Source organism: Scomber scombrus, chromosome 6, assembly GCF_963691925.1.
Source record: "Scomber scombrus chromosome 6, fScoSco1.1, whole genome shotgun sequence".
NCBI classification, from domain to species: Eukaryota; Metazoa; Chordata; class Actinopteri; order Scombriformes; family Scombridae; genus Scomber; species Scomber scombrus.
The window spans coordinates 22358453-22372801 of record NC_084975.1 but is presented as its reverse complement, the minus strand read 5'-3'; the positions used below and the strand labels follow the sequence as shown (position 1 = coordinate 22372801).

General features: G+C 38.7%; 1 protein-coding gene across 2 annotated transcripts; it reads right to left on the bottom strand.

The window, feature by feature from the left end:
• Nucleotides 1-2493: 2493 nt before the first annotated feature.
• nr2c1 (nuclear receptor subfamily 2, group C, member 1) lies at nt 2494-13054 on the bottom strand. 2 transcript variants are annotated; one of them, XM_062421169.1, is made up of 14 exons: nt 11956-13054; nt 9934-10068; nt 8776-9009; nt 8529-8607; nt 8251-8430; nt 8008-8158; nt 7700-7796; nt 7347-7534; nt 6831-6984; nt 6575-6696; nt 6282-6424; nt 5913-6050; nt 3471-3576; nt 2494-3374 (listed from the first exon to the last, which is right to left on the bottom strand). In XM_062421169.1, exons 2-14 carry the CDS (start codon nt 10003-10005, stop codon nt 3203-3205), a joined length of 1836 nt encoding a protein of 611 aa, XP_062277153.1. In that variant the 5' UTR covers nt 10006-10068; nt 11956-13054; the 3' UTR covers nt 2494-3202. The 2 variants fall into 2 exon arrangements, with proteins under 2 accessions (XP_062277153.1, XP_062277154.1); XM_062421170.1 differs by lacking the exon at nt 11956-13054 and adding an exon at nt 11767-11947.
• Between the last annotated feature and the right edge of the window lie 1295 nt (nt 13055-14349).

Sequence of the window (14349 nt, the reverse complement as noted above, 5' to 3'; positions counted from 1 at the left end):
TTCAAAAGTATTACAGTTCAAGAGGTGATGAAAATGTGCAATTCTGCAAGTTATAAAAAAAGTATGATAAGAATGCCATGTTTGATTTTCCATTGCTTATTTGTTTGTGTGATTATTTCTAGACTCAAAAAACCTGTTTAATTTAGATTTCTTCAACTTATTTTTTGTTAATCATAAGACTAGTCACAAAATAACATTCTGTGATGGTGTTTTTATGATATCGTCAGAAATATTAAAGCTCTTTAATGTAAGAGATTTAAACTTTTCTCCAAAAACCAGCTCTGTCACCTTGTATTGCAACACTTCCACCCTCAAGCAGAAAAACCCAAATCCCCGAGAGGCCATGGGAACAGTCCATTCACATTCATTCAGCCTGGAATGAGCTATTCCACCTAGCCGTAAACACAAAGAAACACACAAATTGCTCAACCTTTACAGTTTCAGACGGTCAGTCTTTGCAATTGCAAGTGGTTTGGGGGGTTTGTACACAGACATGTGATGATAACCCCCTTTTGTTTGGACTGTACATACAGTGAGTGCACTGTACATTGACATGCTTTAACCTCTTTGCTTCAAAGAGGGTGCGTCATGTGATGCAGTGATATGATAGGACTGTGGAGAGTCACATAAAGAAGTCACTGGATACACTGAACAATGGAAGTCTAAAAACAGCAGCAGACAATATTGTTCATCTGCTCATCAAGTTTTAATGCTCATATCAGTGCCTTTAATTAGCTGGACATTCACTGGGTAACTACAGCAAAGGAAAGCTTACAGGCGTTATCCTCTGTTCACCCATTTCCACAGAGCCCTAATGAAAAATTGATTGGCTAATAACACACACTGAAAGTCTAGTCCCTTGCACAGCACCCTGCAACATCTTCCTCCTTCACGTCACTTGACACGAAACACAACAATAAGTCACTGGGGTAGGATACAGATTTTGCATGATTAATTTAACAGGAGCATGTAAACAATCTGCTGTGTTTATCTAAGTAGGAGCAAGTTCCAGGAAGCATGATTGATGATGTTTACTGATGAAAACCCAGAAATTCATCAAGTCTGGAAACAATGAGCTGTTTTCCAGGTTTTACTCTGTTAAGTTATTCAGATAAGTCATTTAACCTGCCTTTTGGAGCAGGTACAAAGTGAGCTAAAAAAACACAGTCACAGTCTAATTGCATTTGGTGAGGAAAACATGTGCATTGACTCACTGACAAAATCAAAAGAGTGTGCATGCAGTTTAATCATTGTCTCTTAACAGGCACTATGACTAATGAAGGCTGAAGGTGATTCACTTGGTGCATTTGTCAACCAAAGACTGTTCATCCTTTTTACTACCATGAATACACTATTGATGTCTCAGCTGAATTTTTGACACTCATCACCTCGCCCAGAATTAATTATATGGCTGATGTTTTAGCTTTGCATTTAAATGATGTGACGTATGAAAGACAAGAAATACCTTCTCACGGTTTTATGCCTCCACCAAACAGTCAGGTTGCAGTTTACATCCATGTCTGCCCATACTCCTGCCCAAATTCATAGCGAAGACTTTGAAGTAATTCAATAAATATATTTGGGTGTATTTTCCTTGTATGTGTTCACATGCTTGGACAATGAAGCTGATTCTGGTTGTGCACAGTTGTAACCATGACAACAGACGATGCTTCGGATATAGATGTTGCTGCAAAGAAGCTACAAATTGTATCAAATCTTCAACCCGGCAGCACAGATCACACCAGTTTCAAGGTGGGTACCCATGATTAGTGTTGCCAATTCAGTTGACCAAATGTGAAATATGTTCACAATCTCCCTTTCTGCTCCTGAGTTATGGTTTGAATAATGGCCAGAAGTGTTTTTGCAGAACATTATGATGTGTAAGTGAAGTTGAACTTTGGGTTATAAAATGTCATCACTTCATCATTTTATCCTATTAGACATTTGTGTGAAACGTTGTCATGATTAGTGTAAGAATTCTTGAGTAATGACCAAACTCGAGTTTTGTGAGGTTGCAGCGACCTTTGAACACTAAATTCTAATCTGTTCACCCCTCTAGTCCAAGTGTATGTTTGTGCCAAATTTCAAGAAATCCCCTTAAGATGTTCCTGAGATATAGTGTTCAGTAGAACACGGGACAGCCGGACAACCCAAAAACAATGCCTCTGGCCACAACTGTCACTGGTGAGCCTATTTTTTGATTAAAAATGCCAGTTAGAGTGCCACCTACTTAAAAAACAGCTAGACTGCAGACCTCCCAGTTTTTCCCCAAAATGACTGAGCATTTGTCTGACATATTTTAGGTTGCATTCTCTGTAGTTGACAGCTGCTGTCCACAACACAGAGCCTGAAAAACAAGATTATTTCTGTCAAAAAGCACACAAAGCTTGCATAGTGAGGAATCCGGTGAGGCAAATATTTCAAATTATTTCTGATGTCGTCATTCAAAATAAAAGCTCAACTCTGTAAATAATAGTGAAACATGATTGAAAGATGTTTTTATTTTCAAATGGCTTGACCATTTTCAATCTTCCATCTTTGTTTAAAAGATGGAATCCATTCATTACCAAGCAAGTGCTGCCCATTATAGCCTTCTTGGTACATTTTATATACAAACCTATATACACAGTTACTTCAGACAATTGATGCTGGCCCTATCCTTTGGATTGGCAAACAAATACAAAATAAAGGTTATAACCTTTAGCGATAACAGCATTTCACAAATCGTTTCACATTATGACAAGTGTTTTACCTCATAATTTTTAGAAAATAAAAAAAGCACAACCATGTGTAGGAAAGCAGTGAAAAAGAAACCATCCCGATTCCTTCAAGTACAAGATCTGCAGAAAAAGGAAAGGCTTGGAGGCAATGAAGCATAAAATACTATGTACAATAAAAAGCACAATCTACTATGCAGGTTTCAAGGGTTAATTCCTGAATGGGCAGATATCGGCAGGCTCACTTGCCACTGGAGTTGATTTTATCTCGTCCTCTTTGTGAGCCAGGCTCTACTGGCTGGTGACTGAGGAGTCACGAGAAGGAGCAAGGTAAGAGTGAAAGGAGAATTCACATAGGATGCTGTGTCATAAATACAGTATGTTATGACCCCTCAGTGACCAGTGTAAGAAGCGCTCTGATTGGCTGTTGAGTCTTCACAGTCCCATGTTTGTTTGTTTTTTTTTATAACAAATGGCACGTTATGTCAGACGCCAGAGACCGCCTGGCTATTATAATCAGTCGATTCCATTTTGAGGATGTACGGTATGATGCTGTCAATCTGCACGTTGCCAATGAGCCCAGCGAAGAACAGCTCCTCAGTGACAGCTGCACTTATCAGCCTGAGAGCAGGAAGACGCAGCAACAGCTTGGATAACCTGGGAGCAATGAAAAGGCAAGGAGACACACAATTATCATATCTGTATCAATTACAGTACATGAAAAGGTATCATCACTTAGAAAAGCCTACTAACCGATAGGAGTCTTCTGGGTAGGTCCTAGTTACATAGTCCTGCAGCTCCATGTAAGCCTTCTCCTGGAACCGCTCTATTTGTGGGGTATTATCAATGCCTGGGTGATCTGATTCAAAAACAACATGAAAACAGATTGACATGAGTCTACACACATTTTCATAATCTCTGGCAAGAGCATCCAGAGACTGCAGTACATCCAGAACAGCGCTGCCAGGATCCTGATGGGGGTGCACAAATACGATCACATCACCCCCATCCTGAAATCTCTTCACTGGCACTCTGTCCCACTCAGAATTGAGTACAAGGTCACCCTCCTCACCCACCAGTGCATTCACGGACATGCCCCCCTATACCTCAAGGAGCTCCTCACCCCCCAGACCTCCTCACGCACCCTCCGTTCTGCAACCATAAACACCCTCCAAGCCCCCAGAACCAAGCTCCACACCATGGGTGATCAGGCCTTTTCCTCTGCAGCTCCGAGGCTGTGGAACGCCCTCCCTGACCACCTGAGGGCCACACACACTGCAGATGTCTTTAAATGAGACCTAAAAAACTATCTTTTTATGAAAGCATTTTGCTAAGTGTCTTTTATAGGTTCTCCTTTTAACCTTTTTTGAATTTTCTGCTCTGTAGCACTTTGAAATTCCTGAAATGTAAAGTGCAATACAAATAAAATGTATTATTATTAGGGCCCGAGCACTGACCAGTCAGTGAGGGACCTATTGCTTTTGCCAGGATTCTTATTATTATTCCCTATTTTTCACGCATTTTTGGCGGCTTGAACATACATGAAAACTCATGAAATTCTGCACGCACGTCACAGCTGGTGAAAATTTAATTAATTCAACGTGATTGGACGCAAGCGTGGTAAGGGGACTCGCTAGCGCCCCCACACATCACGTCATGTGACCACAAATCCTCTTGGATCGGCATGAAATTTAAATATGTTACAGCTCTCATCGGATCATTGGGAAATTCATTTTGTGGAATTTTTTTACCAAACAGGAAGCTGTCCACGCGGCGTGGCGTGCACCGATTTTCATTTTTCGAACACCGCTTTGAGGACTTTATGATTATCACAGAATCATGAAACCTGCCACGTAGGTTTCAAATCATGAGCTCTTTCATCTGATACCACATTTGCCCAACATTTTGCCCCAACAGCTCAGTAGCGCCCCCTAATACCTTTTCCCACTTAGGATGTACTGACAAACTCTAAAACTCACCAAATTGGACACACTCGTCAAGACTCACGAATATTATTTTTTGGTATAAGCGCAACCTTTTAAGTGGCAACATGACTCTACAGCGCCCCCTAGAACATTAAAAGTTGAAGCCCCGCCTTCTACATGCACGTACATGAACGAAATTTAGGATTCATATATATCATGACCAGACGCGGGGTGGGTGTGGCAAGGGGTCTCCATAGCGCCCCCTAACAGCAGGTCATGTGACCACAAACTTTGTCTGATCTTAGTGAAATTTACAGAACTCATAGCACTCATGGGTAAACCCCCAAATTATATTTTTTAAAATTTTCACTCTAACAGGAAGTGAGTTATTGTGCATTTATTGTCAATTTTCCGTTTTTCCCACAGCGTTTAGAGGACTTTCCCGTCTTCATAGAATCACCAAATTGCCCACCTAGGTTCACACTCAGGAGCTCTTTAATTTGAGACCATAACTGCCCCTGGGTGTGGCACAACAGCTCAATAGCGCCCCCTAATGCCTTTATCCATTTTGTACATTTTCACAGACTCCTACACTCACCAAATTGTACACATACGTCAACAGTCACATATATTGACTACTGACAAAGTTTGGGATTTTTAAGTGAGAAGATGACTCCACAGCGCCCCCTGGAAGATTTCAAAGTTTAAGCCCCGCCTTCCACATTGACATAGAAAAATGAAATCGACAAGGCCTATGTATTATGTCCAGACGCACAAAAAAGCCTCTTGGACCCATACCCTAAGTCCAACAGGAAGTCGGCCATCCAGGCTAAAATGTTCAATCTGGATGATTTTTATTATTATTATATTTTTACGCCTTTTTGACAGCCTAAACATGCCCCAAAACTCACCAAAACTTGCAATCATGTACGATCCAGCGAAAAATTTATTTTAAGGATCGCGGAAATGGCCAACGCAAAAATTGATTAATAGCGCCCCCCTAGAAAATTTTAAAAATCTAGCCCAGCTAGCTACATGCCAGTTTTGACAGCCCTGCGACTGACGCACGCACCGACGTGCACGTACGGCGTTACAGTTGGGGGGAAAGCGATGGGGTGCGAGGGCCCTTCGGCACTGCTTGCAGTTTTAATTATTATTATTATAATTTTGTGCAGGATTTCAAAATCGATAAGGAGTCTGTACTAACATGATGGGAGGAACTTGAAAATGCTGTTTTGATGTCGTTATTCTCAGTCTGTTGTTCACTCACCAGGGCTGAAGAGAACGATGGCTTTGAGGAAGGCATATTCATAAGCGTCCGGGGACAGCTTGGACATGCTGTTACAGAACTCCTGCATCCTCCAGATGTGCTCCATTACGAGTTTTACTCGATCTGGGGATAACTTGTCTGTAGGAAAAACAAATTTCAAGAATACAAGCATATAAAGGGCCAGACAACAGCATAGTTTTCAGAAAATTCAAGAAAAATTGTGACACAAAAGTAAGCAAGTTACAAATCTTGACTTATTAGAATATACTTTAGGTCTGCGTGACTGATATGTTTAATAGCTTAGAAGAGAAGCACATCACTGAAAAAAACACTGTTTGGGGCAGGCAGCCAACAGAAGACTGTTCCTACCTTCCTGTAAGCTGGTCTGCAGATGGTTGATAATGGCACTTAAGATGGTACCAACATTCATAACGTTGGAACACTGTGCCAGACCCAGGGCGAACAGCTCATTCCAGCAGGCTTTCATCAAGTTAATGTCATTGTCTTGACCACTGTGAAATGAAATAGAATAAAATTAGTTTGAATTTACTGTGGAAACTGTCTGTCTGTCATGTCATTTTCTAATTGAAATGTCTGTCCAATGCCACAATATGAAAAACTGTATTTATGAAGTACTGAAAAATCTTTTGACAAAGGCTTACCCTAAGGCTTGAAAGGCAGGTATGGAGCGTGCCCAGTGCATAGAGAGAAAAAGTAGCCGTGAAGCTGACTCACAGATGTAGTTGACATTGAGGTACTCTGGCACAGGCAAAGGCATCATAAGCTGGAGAACACATGAGAAAACGTGACCACAGTGTCAACCAGAAATGTGTTTCATTCTGTAAAACATGAGCAGGGGGGTTTTAGTCTCTGGTTGGATTTCATCCTGAGGGTCAAGTTCAGCGGCTGTTCATTTACCTTGAAGGGAATATGGCTGTCAGAGAGTAGAGGTCCCTCTAACTCCACCACAGGACCCGACTGGTCCCCTGACATCAGCTGCATTGTGGCCTCCAAGGAGTCTCCTGCTGAGCCGTCACCAGAATGCAGGACTTTGGCCAGGGTGTCAAACGCTCTGTCAATACATGAAATATGAACACATAACATTTTAAAATATACACACATTTTACATTTATTATGGTGTAGCTCACACAGAAATAAGATGCAACTCCAAGTGGAGCAGTGCACCCTTGACCCAGACATAGTCCAAGACGGTACACTTTTGATTGACCACGGGCCAATTTAATTAAGCCCTTAAGTGCGTAGTCAGAAACCACATGGCCCTATGGATAACTCTATTAAAGCTTTGTGACAAACAGAACAGCCCTCGGTTCTTTCCTTGTGCAGCTGTATATCTCCAGTATATTTATCATCTTATTCACAAGCAGCTACTGGTCAGTTTCAAAACTTCTTGATTCATCATGACATCTCCCTCACCGAGTGATATCACTTGGTGTTTGCTCTTCTCCTTGGATGTCCGTCATCGAGCTATCGCCGTTGCTAAGCGTCTCAACTCCCATCAGATCATTGCCGCTGTCACTTGTCTCCCTGGCCTTGTTGAGGTGGGCGAGGGATGTCACTACATTCGCCAACGTACCAAGGTCGCTTTGAGATGGGTCATCCTCCTGATTAGGGGACAATTTACAAGCATTTTGTTAATCACGAGATATCAATCTGATGTATGATGTCTGATGAAAACCCCAATTATCGGAGTTTCTTTGATATTTAAGAATTACATGTCAGACTTCTGTTAAATGTGCTATAATCTAACGGTCAGTAACCAGTGTTACCTTGTCGGGGGATGTTGGGATCAAGATGGTATTTTCCAGCTTGGAGAAGGGTTGTTGAATGTTGAGCAACATGCTTGACTCGAGCAAACTTGTAGACCTGTAGTAAGAGATTTAACATGTGTATTATTTAATATGGAACATGGCTAACTATCACTAGATGTCTAGTCTATAAAACAACTGGGAGTCTTGTTAAATTTGGGGTAATAAATTATTAGTCAAACTCTTATCAGTTAATTAGTTATAAATGTCAATCTAATTCATGTGTATCTATAAATCATTTTTAATTAGGTTTTTTTTGGTGGCTGTACCTGGCAGTTTCTTTGTCAGATACAAAAGTGGGTGTGGCAGCCAGAGGACTACACAGGTTCTTGCGGATGTAGATTTTTTCAGTGGAGGCTGCACAGTTGACAGATTTCTCTCTGGTGGTAACTTCAACAGGCTTCCTCTCACACTGCACAGCTAAAAGACAAAACCAAATGTTCAGGCCTTATCAATATCAGTAGTAAATAACATTTTCCCAACTGTTTATATTATATTTTTGATTCTCTTACAATCTTGTTTCATGCCGAGAGCTATACAGCGCTGCAGTCGACAGTACTGGCAGCGGTTTCGGTGAAGCTTGTTGATGGCACACTCTCCGGAGCCCCTGCATGTGTACACTAGGTTCTTCCTAATGCTGCGTTTGAAGAAGCCCTTACAGCCCTCACAGCTGACAGCTCCGTAATGACGCCCTGAGAGAGGAAGGGAAACAGGGTCATATTGGAGAATGCTTGCTCATGTGTGTCACTGAAAAATAATCATGTTAAAGCAAATTAACCTGAATACCAACCTGAGGCCTTGTCCCCACAGACAACGCAGTACTCCACAACCGGCTTGACAATAGACGGGTCTGAGCCTTCAGTTACAAACTGACAAATAACCAGAGACAATAGACTCATTCAACAGGTGGCAAACACTGGATCAAGTTAGGATTGACTAAACATGCCCATGCTTCAGTCATGAGACCTTTCAGTAAGTTGTTTATCAACATATATAAGTTGTTTATGGAAAAAGTCATTAACATCCTCCGGCAATACCTGAATCTGCTGCCCAGCCAGTTCAGGGGAGGCAAACAACAGCTGGTTAACCCCAGAGCCGTCTGGAGCAGTGAGGATGACCTTGTTCGGTGAGACTTCTTGCTTGGCCAAAATCACCTTCCCACCGGAAGAATAATCAGCATTTGCTAGAATAAACTGTTGCTTTCCAGGAGACGATGGCTCAAGTGCTGTGACAATCTGGATCTTCTGTCCAGTCTGCTGATCAGTCACAATCTATAAGAAATAAAAGATTAAAAAATAAACTTACCTAGTAATAATAACAAGGCCAAGAGTCCATAGACTAGATATTTTACTCAAAACCATATATATGGACCTCATGGTGTCACTAAAGAAAAAAAAAAAAGAAAGAAAATAAAACAGGTAAAGTCATTAAGATTCATTGTCTGGGCACCATGAATGTCTGCACCAAATTTCATGCTATCTAAAGGTGAAGCCCTGTTTAATCAATTTTATATATATATATATATATATATATATATATATATATATATATATATATATATATATATGAATGAATATAATCAGGGTTGGGAAGGTTACTTTGGAAATGTAATAGGTTCCAGGTCACTAGTTACCTTCCTTAAAATGTAATTTGTAATGTAACTATTTCAATTACTTAATCAAAGTTGTGTAACTTAATACATTTGATTACTTTTCTAATTTTCTAATGAATGTTTCAGCTTTTAGGGTAAGTGTACCCATTAAGCCCCCTAAAATCTAAGTTCAGGTGTTTTTCATGGATACTGAAATGATGTGTAAGGCATATAATTTCTTATGAAGCAAGATTATCTCTCATTTGAGAATGTATTCATTAGTTAATGTAGGTTTTGGAATATAAAATGAAGATCATTTATGAAATAAATCAAAAATCTGGCGTGGGATTAATTGGTACTGTAGCACTATTTAAGACCATGTCTGCACCAAATTTCATGCTATCTAATCAATAGTTGTGGAGATATTTCTCTAGCTAACAAAAATTGCCATTGCTAGAGTCGTGCCGATGGCTGAGAAGACAAAAGTACAAAAAAAGCACATGTGATTGGGGTAGTTATCTATTATAAACGGGAAATTCCTTATATACTAATAAACCATAAATAGTGAATGTAGTGGTAAGAAAATGACAGGTTGTGACATTACCTGGATTCTGTGTCCCAAAGCCATACTGCTGTCTGCCGACACAAGTTGAATCCTTTGAGTCTGCCCATCCATACCGATACTGCACACATCTACTTCCACTGCTTTTTACGTCAGTGCCCCATGAGGTATGCACACCTGTGAGGAGGAAAGAATATGTTTAACTTTAGAATTTCTTAAACCAAATATGGGGTCAGCAAATCCAATCAAAGTCCATATCACAAAACTTTCAGCCCATCCACATATGTTCCTACTAAAGACGTATAAATCTTTAACAACACAAAAAAAGGCCAGTCATTTATTAAAACTTTTTTCAGCTGCAGATTAAAACACATTAGTTGCCCAAGTGAATATTTACAGAATCAAGGATGGGACATTCACTCAAAATAAACTACAGTGCCCATTGTACTTGTTCCTAGTGATTAAAATAAAGTGGCATCAGCTTGTTATTAAATGCGTCTGGACAGGAGAAACTATTAAAACTGTATGTGCAAACGGTAAACGTATTTTACATTACATTGGCCTCTTTATTAGGTGAACCTGTGCAATCTAATTAAATATAATACAGCTCTTCTTTAAATTCTGAATTTATTACGTTTATACTTTTCCAGTTTTTTATTAACATTGTCAGAAAGGTGATAATTCTGCTTTATGTTTATTATTGAGGTCATAGTGGGTGATGCTGATGTATTAGGGTGCATTATATTGAATGGTGTTCCTCATATTTTGTCCACTCCATTAACATACATTAGAGGGTCAAAATATGAGGAACACCAGTCAATATAATGCACCTCAGTACGACCTCATAAATAAACATAAAGCAAAATCTTCACCTTTTATGACAATGTTACCAAAGGTGTAACTTCATAAATGTAGAATTTAAAGCAGAGCTGTTTAAATTGAATTAGATTGCACAGCTGTACCTAATGTATGTCCTAATGTGTGCAGATGCAGGACTTTAATATTTAAAAGTGATTAGCTTCAATTGAATACTAATAATAATTGAATATACTGTATCACAACTAAGAGCGAATTAAACATAGGCTACGTTATAGCTCTCTTCCTTTCTCTTAACTCTCCCTATAGCTAAATTATCATTCAGGTGAAATCTTTACCAATGTTTCTGAACAATATTAACAGACATTTTAATCGAAATGATCATTAACATTAACGTGTACTGAATCACCAGGGGAAATAATAATATCTAATGTTCGCATGTGGCCTGAGTTAGCAGGCGCTAGCTCGAAACTGCACTATTGCTGGCCTTGTTATAAAATACAGCTTTAAATCACCGCATGTTGACAACAAATGAGCAGCGTGGCTGCAGCAACAACACAGACAAGCTCTTTGACAGCCAGCTATTTAAAATCGATACGGAAGATAAAGGTATTTCTTTTCCTGTGGGTGAAAGGTCAACATTGAAGGGTTAAAGCATGCTATAGGGTTCAGGGCCCAATGATGCAGAAGCGCAGAGTCCACGGCGGGACTTCGGTGTTTGACAGGCGGGCTTAAATTGTATTATTTCCTCCACTTGGAGCTCCGATTAGGTTAGCAGTTCAGCAAGACATGCTGGTAATCTAACACTACATCCTCTCGTTGGTACACGCACACTCGGATCGAAGTTGTAGTTTCTTATTTCATGGGGACTTATTTAGCAGCCGCTAGCATAGCAGCTAACATCAGCTAGCGTTAACATGTATGGTCAAACTGGCTAAGCTTGGTAGCTAAAGTAGCATGCGGGTTAATAATATAGCGACGGTTGAATTGCTACTTATAACAACACGTGAGTATGTAGCTAACGAACTACCAGTGATACCAACATCATTATATACTCGCCAAGTTTGATGTTTAAAGCGCTGAGTTCCGGATGGCGGTGCTAACGAGCTAGGTTAGCGGTGTGCTATCTGGTAGCTAATGGCAGCTTCCCGGCCGGAGAGACTGAACACTCCCTCTCTTCCTGCCTTTGCCGCTCAGTCCTCTCTCTCACCAAGCTCTCATGCGTCAACTTCAATAAATATATCTTACCTGTCAAGAAGCTGTTAGGTCAAGAAATGAATTGGCTCCAATATATTAATATTTTAGCTGTTTGTTGCAGTTAGTGGGAGGGTCAGAGTTCGTGACCTTTTTTTTCCATCAGTAAACGACTCTTGCGCATGCGCAGTAAGGAAGCGGTGGCTCAGCATCTTCGGCTTGTGTTTAAAGAAAATGTAAAAACATATAATTATAAGCTCATTTAGCTTCATTCAGATTATGTGGACAGAAGTAATGATATTTCTGTGGCATGCACATTTAGATCACGCGGTATGTAATGGTGTGTATTTTCAATTATTAGCTGAACGCAGCGGCTGCTGTCACATCAAGTCCTGATGGCTAAAAGGTGAAGCCCTGTTTAATCAATTTTATATATATATATATGAATGAATATAATCAGGGTTGGGAAGGTTACTTTGGAAATGTAATAGGTTCCAGGTCACTAGTTACCTTCCTTAAAATGTAATTTGTAATGTAACTACTGTATTTCAATTACTTAATCAAAGTTGTGTAACTTAATACATTTGATTACTTTTCTAATTTTCTAATGAATGTTTCAGCTTTTAGGGTAAGTGTACCCATTAAGCCCCCAAAAATCTAAGTTCAGGTGTTTTTCATGGATACTGAAATGATGTGTAAGGCATATAATTTCTTATGAAGCAAGATTATCTCTCATTTGAGAATGTATTCATTAGTTAATGTAGGTTTTGGAATATAAAATGAAGATCATTTATGAAATAAATCAAAAATCTGGCGTGGGATTAATTGGTACTGTAGCACTATTTAAGACCATGTGTGCTCCAAATAAGGCCAACATCATGATTTATTTACAAAATATAAAAACATATTGATTTCAAAGAATTAAAAGCAGCAATTTATGTATTCAGTAACATGTTAAATATTAAAAAATGAGGAAATATCCCTCCTGAGAAAAATCTTAAAGGTCTACCTTCAGATGTGTAACCCTCTTTGTAATCAACATTTTAATTTAATTTAAAAAAAAATTCTCAGTAACTGTACCGGATTACAGTTACATTTATTTTGTAATTAAATTACATAACGCTGTTACATCTTACTAGTCATTCCCCAACACTGTATATCATGATACAGATGAGGGGTCATGAATAAAGGAAAAGGAAAAAAGTACACAAAACTGTTAATTCTTTCTTACTTTTAATCAATTTCACTTTTTTCTTGTGAGATACAAACCTTTTAGGACTTTAAAAGTCTTAACTTACCCAAATCTTAACTGAAAATTACCATTAACTCAAGTTCACACATGGACATTAATTGCCCTATAACAAGGAGTCACACATTGGTGTATTATGATACATGATATTAAGGCTGCAAATAACTTATGTTCATTATTGATTAATCTGTAAAAAAGAAATTTCTCAATTAATCTGTTAGCCCAACAGCTCATTTTTATCCTGGGGCTCCATCACAGGTTAATCCAGAAATTAGTGCTGCTGCCACTGTATTTTACTGACAACTGATAGTATTTTAAATGTATCCAGTCTTTGGTATAAAATTCAAAACATACTGTACAAAAAGCCAAATCAGCTTTTGGTTCTTCACTGGCTGCTCAAGGCTCCACAGTTGTTCAATTTCATATCAAAATATGAACTACCCAAAAAAAACTATAAAAGGTTCAGAGTGACAATCATAAAAAGAAGTTATTTCCTCATTTGGTGAATAAACTGATGACAAATGGTGGAAAAGCAACAGCCCAATTGTCTTCTTTCTTTTTTGTACAGTTGATCATGACAAAAAAACATGTTAAAACAGTATTAAAGTAATACAGAATTTTTAAAATGTGAATCATGAAAGTTAGCTTTAATTACATTTAATTTACAGTCATCTATATTTACAGATGTATGGAGAGTTATCATCTACTCTTATTTACAGACATTTGAGTGACTTAAGGGCAAGACGTGTTGTGGTCCAGCACAGTTATATTAGTGAATATTCCCCAGATTCACCATTTAGACTCTCGAGCTATTTATGACACAAAGTTACAGAAAGTCTTAATAATGTAAAGTGAAAGTTCATAACGGAAACATGAAAGTGCATACTGTGTTTTAAAGCCAACTTTTCAAACCATAACTTTTGGATGTGAAATAAAGTGATAAAAATAAGTGAATAATTGAACATCTTTTAAAATTATTTGTATTGAACTCCAAAAATTTGGTAAAATATTAGGTTAATGTGAATTGAAGTTTTATGACAGTATTGATTAACATTCTAAAGACAATGGGCTTCATCATGAAAACTGCTACAGAAAACCAGTTATTAAAGTTACTAAAAAAAATAAATTAAAAAGTTGTGACAAAATCAATTCCCACTTCAAAGGGAATCTAATAAAAAGCAATAAAACAAAGCAATAAA

Excerpts from the sequence above, each read along its gene's own strand:
- nr2c1 (XM_062421169.1), bottom strand. The coding sequence starts at position 10,005 with ATGGATGGGCAGACTCAAAGGATTCAACTTGTGTCGGCAGACAGCAGT. Across the intron at positions 6,697-6,830 it reads ACAGCCATATTCCCTTCAAG|CTTATGATGCCTTTGCCTGT; the intron begins GTAAATGAACAG and ends TGTGTTCTCCAG. Across the intron at positions 6,425-6,574 it reads CCTGCCTTTCAAGCCTTAGG|TGGTCAAGACAATGACATTA; the intron begins GTAAGCCTTTGT and ends TTCATTTCACAG.